Source organism: Monopterus albus, unplaced genomic scaffold, assembly GCF_001952655.1.
Source record: "Monopterus albus unplaced genomic scaffold, M_albus_1.0 scaffold69.1, whole genome shotgun sequence".
NCBI lineage: Eukaryota > Metazoa > Chordata > Actinopteri > Synbranchiformes > Synbranchidae > Monopterus > Monopterus albus.
This window is the reverse complement of record NW_018127949.1, coordinates 1255203-1260473: the sequence shown is the minus strand read 5'-3', so window position 1 is coordinate 1260473 and position 5271 is coordinate 1255203. Positions and strand designations below refer to the sequence as shown.

Here is a 5271-nt window from a genome sequence, read left to right as displayed (position 1 = left end):
TATTTTTTATCAGTCATATTTAATTATTTTCACAACACCTATGTTTATAAGTGGGAGGAGTGTGATTGATACTAGCATTCCTCATTCTTGTCCAAGACGAAACACAACCTCTGAATCTTCTCTGATCAGTCCAACCTGTGCTGAAAGGAAAGTTTGCTCCCTTTGTTTTGATTTGGAATTGAAGCAGGGAAATGTTCATTTTTAAGGTTACAATTTTGAATGCTTTCCTGTGTTAAATGCTGTTGTCCTCAGGAATATATTTGAAAAGATTTTGAAAGCTGAATGAAGAAATTATATTGAAACTATAAGCTGACCCAGTTTTTTTAAACATTTGTGCCAATACCTTTTAAATAACCTCACAACAGAGGAATGCTTATGTAAAATTTTATCTATTAAACATAAAGAATTAATTATATAAGGAGTTGTATGTCATTTTTTGCATAACCTTAAACAGACTACATTTAAAGGCTGCTGTTTTTACAGTAGGAAAATGCTTGACACTTGGAACAAGTTGCTAAAAACTTTAAAACAATAAATCTCACTGTTCACTTTAAAATTCAGCAGTTCATGCTTCTAATAATCACCATTTCAGCTTTCAGAAAAGATGAAGGAATTCAAGAGAATTCCAAAGAGTGCAAGAGCCGCAGGTAAACAAACATGAAAAAGTCTAAGGGTGGTGGGCTAACAAGTGTTGGTGACATTTCAAGAAACCAAAGTGCTCACTTCATTTCATCTCCCTCTTAATGTTCATTCTCTCAACAGTGGTGCAGATTAAACCTCATGTGAAGCCTTTTATATGCTTGTCACATATGTTAAGGCTTTGTCAAGAGGAAGGTGGAGAACAGGCTGCATATCTACCACCCATCGCCTCCACTGTCCTGGTGCACTTGCGAACACGTCGTGTTATTTTAAGAAGAGGCCATGAATCTCAACTTCATGATAAGGAAGAAAACGGGGTTTCAGACAGAGGGAGGCTGACTGGGCGAGCTGTCAGAAGAGTTATTTCATGTCCTACTAAACAAGAACTGGGCGAGCTGTCAGAGTTATTTCATGTCCTACTAAACAAGAAGCTCATAAGAGCTCTATTTATAGCAACCTGACTCTGACCTTGAATCATGTGTGATAGTGTGTGCGCTTGTGACCCACATAAGAACTCTGTGAAGTGTTTGAGACACTGGTGGAGTTTCTAGCTCATGTACAATTCATACACAGTACTGTTTACACAAATATTCCAAGTACACAAAGGGATTTAAGTGCGAAAGTAAATTAGTCTTACCTGATGCCTGTTTAAATGGTCTGTTGTGACCTCAGACCTTTAGTATGCATAGCACAGATGGCTACTGCATATATCCAAGCATCAAGACATCAAATGTGCTAAAAGCAGTCGGCTCTCCTTTGTCTAATGACGTCAAATATCAGTCATGCAGAAAGACAGAGTACAATAGTGTACATGGAGGTTTTCTTTTTAGAATTCAACAAACCAGAACGTCCTCATTTGAGATCAGAATGTTGACATTAATCTGTTGGTTTTTTTGTTTTGTTTTTTCACCAGAGTTCTTGTGGTGCCTTAAATCTTCAAGCTGTTGGACTCTAATTTAACACTTTTCACTCTTGTGACACTGATATGACAGCACATCTGTAATCTGCATGAGCATGTGATCTTATATCCTCAAATGTCCTAAATAAATATATGAATAAATAAATAAATAAAATAAAAACTGTGAATATGTTTTTGAGGGGGAAAAGGTCCTTAAGGAACCTTGCACGGACATCCGCAGCTAAACAACACAGCGGGTAGATCTCTAAAAGCGAACCAGAAACTCCAGTTCCCAGCATAATTACCCTCCTACTGTTTGCCAGGTGAAGGAAAATACCCAGCTTCCTCATACAGCATCACTTATTGCCAGTGACGGCGAGGGGAGCAGAATCTCTGAACAGGTGCTCTGCAGGTATGCATGCTGAGTTTATATATTTATATATATATATATATATATATGTACATTTTGTAATGCATGTGCTGGAATTATTTGTGATACAAAATAGTCAACATATGTTTGGTTTTATATTTGTAAAGTGACTTTGTGTAGATGCAAAAAATGATGAGACAGAAAGAGAAGAACAAATATTTGAGTTTTAAAATTTAATACTCTGTGTCTTTCTTTTTAATTAGTGCACCAATGTTTTAACATCTTGAATGTTACCTGTTTGTGATATGAGTCTATTTTTATCCCTTCACTGTTTACAAAAGAAAAAAGCTGTGTTTATCCATCGGATAATCTTATGGTGTTTTAAAGAGGCAGACACTAATATAGTCCTGTTTTTCTTTTTTGTTGGTTTAGGTGCGGTGTCACAATGCATAAGGGCCAGAGGAGCGCAGGTATCACATCTGAAAATTTTGATTTATTTTAGTGCTCGTGGTTATATATTGTAGTATTAGTTCAACCTGATTTTATAATGCACCAAAGTAATGCATGTTAACACATTTGTTAATTGTTTAGAGAATTTCAGTCACTTGGTCTTTTCTTTACGCCTATTGATCCGCTTGCAGAGATTTTGATGAGAAGATCAATATGAGCTAACTTGGCATAAATACTAGAAAAGACAACTAGTCTAGCTATGACCAAAACTGACCAAAGTGCCATGTTAATGAATATAAGAGGTGGCTCATGTATTACCCCCGTTTCCAGGCTTTGTGTCAAGTTAAGTTAAGCTAACCGACTGTTGGCTGCAGCATTTAACACTCACCATGGGAGTGGCATCCATCTTTTCCTCTAACTCTTGGAAAGAAAGTAAAAGTATTTTACAAAATGTCAAACTATTTCTTTAATTTTGCATCATATTTCTGTTTCACATATCTCATCACCTGGCTCAAATGAGTGCTAACAAGGTTTAGCAGCCAAAGAGTTGCTTTGTTCTTCTTCCACTCCTTTATTTGCCCTTGTCTATTGCTTTATTTCCTGTTATCACCTCCATTCTCACTGCATTTCAAGTGCCCAGTCTAAATTCTCTCAGTGACACCAAGTTCACTATATCATTTCATCAGCCATCTATTAATTGTGTTTAACAGTCAGCTCTTTATTTAAGTTTTGAAAACAGACCTCTATTTCTGTTTTACCAGGTTATTTCAAAACCACTCATGAAGAAAAAGAATACAGCCACTTCAGTGAATTCAGAGCCTGAAAAGGTAGTCCATTACAAGTAAATCTAAGAATGTGGCTAATGTTTCTAAATGCATGCATCCTGTCAATCTGAGACTCATGCATAACATAACGTAACAACACAACACAACAACAACATTTTGTACACGTAGCTGCTTAAATCCATGTATGTCGTTTTTTCTTTTTCAGCCATTGATTAAAATGCGGTCCATGTCTGAACCCGTTTCATGTGCTTTGACCAACAACATTGAAAAATCAAAGGTGCAATATCTTGTTTTGATTATTTGTAATTAGTAAGCAATATTAGTTGAGGTATTTGGATGTGATTTCCTTTTGGTGTCATATTGCTTTGTGACTGATTGGCAGGGTGAAGATTATAACAGAAAACGTTCATCAGCGCCTGTGAATCCAATCTATGATTATCCGAGATCCTACTTAAGACAAATAGAAGTAAGACTGAAACTATTAATTTTTCAGACTGATCAGACTGCCAGTTATTTTCTTGATTGATTAGTTTATCTAAAAAAGTCAGAAAATACAGAAAAATGCCCACTGTAACTAATATGTATTACAACTAAAACTTGTAATTTTCCCTTTTTTCTTTTTCAAATGATGTGAATTAGGAAAATGGGTCACTCCATGCCAACTGGAATGAATCAGAGTGAGTATTAATTTGTGTTTCCCTTTGTCAGACAAAAACACTGTGTCACCTTTGTTTTAAGTGACTCACGCTGACATTGTGGTTTCCAGTGCTACAGTATTTAATATCTTTTGTTTGTTTGTTGATTTGAATATCTTTCTCTTGTAGATATGCTACAATGCAGGGAGGTAAAAAAAATGGACTGATGGCTCAAGCAGCGTAAGTTTGATTTACAGAGTGCGAGATCACTGACAAATCATGTTTCCTGATAAAGGTAAATAATAATGAAAGCAGTTAATTGTGCTAAATGTTTCCAGGAACCATGATGTTCAAAAGAACACCACCCTCGGCAGCCGAATGAGGTCTGATGATCAGATGATATATGAGGAAATGTCTCCGTTTCATGAGGAGAATGACACCGAGGACAGGTAAATAGATTAACATCACTGAGTTGTAGTCATGAGTTATTAATAGGTGAACTTGGCTTTACAGGTCAGGTACAACAAATTAAGATTTTCTACATATTAGCTGTTATTTATTATTGTCAGATCCCTAATAAGCTACCACTTAATAATTTTTATTATTATCATGCATACTACTACTACTAATGATAATAATAATAAAAGCTGCTAATACTACTACTATGTGCTGCATTTGATTGCACTGCAACTCATATTTGCTATGATGCTAACTAAAGCCATGTACAGTATGTTTTCACACTTAGACAAAGTACTGCTCTAAGTATTTAAGTGAAATTAAGTGACTTCTGCTATTACATTAGACACTCTGGACAGAAGTGGTAATTGTGAGATAATGTTAATAGCTGCGTCTAGTATGCAGCATGACAAACCTTCTGTTTCTTGATTTGATTTGATTTATTCTTTAAAGCATGTAAAGACAGTTGATATGTCAACACACATAATTTTACACATATCCAACAAATGCTAATCCAATATCAATTTGCTTATACCTAGTACATGCTTGAATGGAGTAGGAAGAAGTCAGACTTATCCAGTCCTACCCCATAACATCATCTTACCATCATTGGTTTGCAAGCAATAAATGATTCACTTCTACACACACACACATATTATACTAAAAAAAGAATATAACAGTGTTAACATTCTTACATCACACAAGTAATATACTAAAGAATGGTTACAAAATGTATACCACACCCACAATTGTCCATGTAATTAATCATTGAGCCTGTTCTTGCATATATCTTGATTGACACATACCTTTATATTTATGTTTAAACTCGTCAATTCTATTACTATTTTTTATGTCCACACTTAAATTATTCCATAGTTTTACCCCACTTATGGAAATACAAAATCTTTTTTTGGTTGTACGTATAGCATGAATTTTTAAATTTAACTGACCCCTTAAATTGTATCCCCCTTCCCTTTCATTAAATAGTTTTTGAATTCCACCAGGTAATAAATTGCTCCTGGCTTTATACATAAACAC

General features: G+C 35.2%; 1 protein-coding gene across 1 annotated transcript in view; it reads left to right on the top strand.

Annotated features, from left to right (window-relative positions):
* LOC109963041 (pleckstrin homology domain-containing family S member 1) overlaps nt 1-5271 on the top strand; it is an 11902-nt gene that overhangs the window by 3114 nt on the left and 3517 nt on the right. Inside the window, exons 8-13 of the mRNA XM_020605292.1 lie at nt 3119-3184; nt 3348-3419; nt 3525-3608; nt 3782-3819; nt 3967-4017; nt 4116-4226. Coding sequence (XP_020460948.1) covers nt 3119-3184; nt 3348-3419; nt 3525-3608; nt 3782-3819; nt 3967-4017; nt 4116-4226 — 422 coding nt within the window. The remainder of the gene's footprint in view (nt 1-3118; nt 3185-3347; nt 3420-3524; nt 3609-3781; nt 3820-3966; nt 4018-4115; nt 4227-5271) is intronic.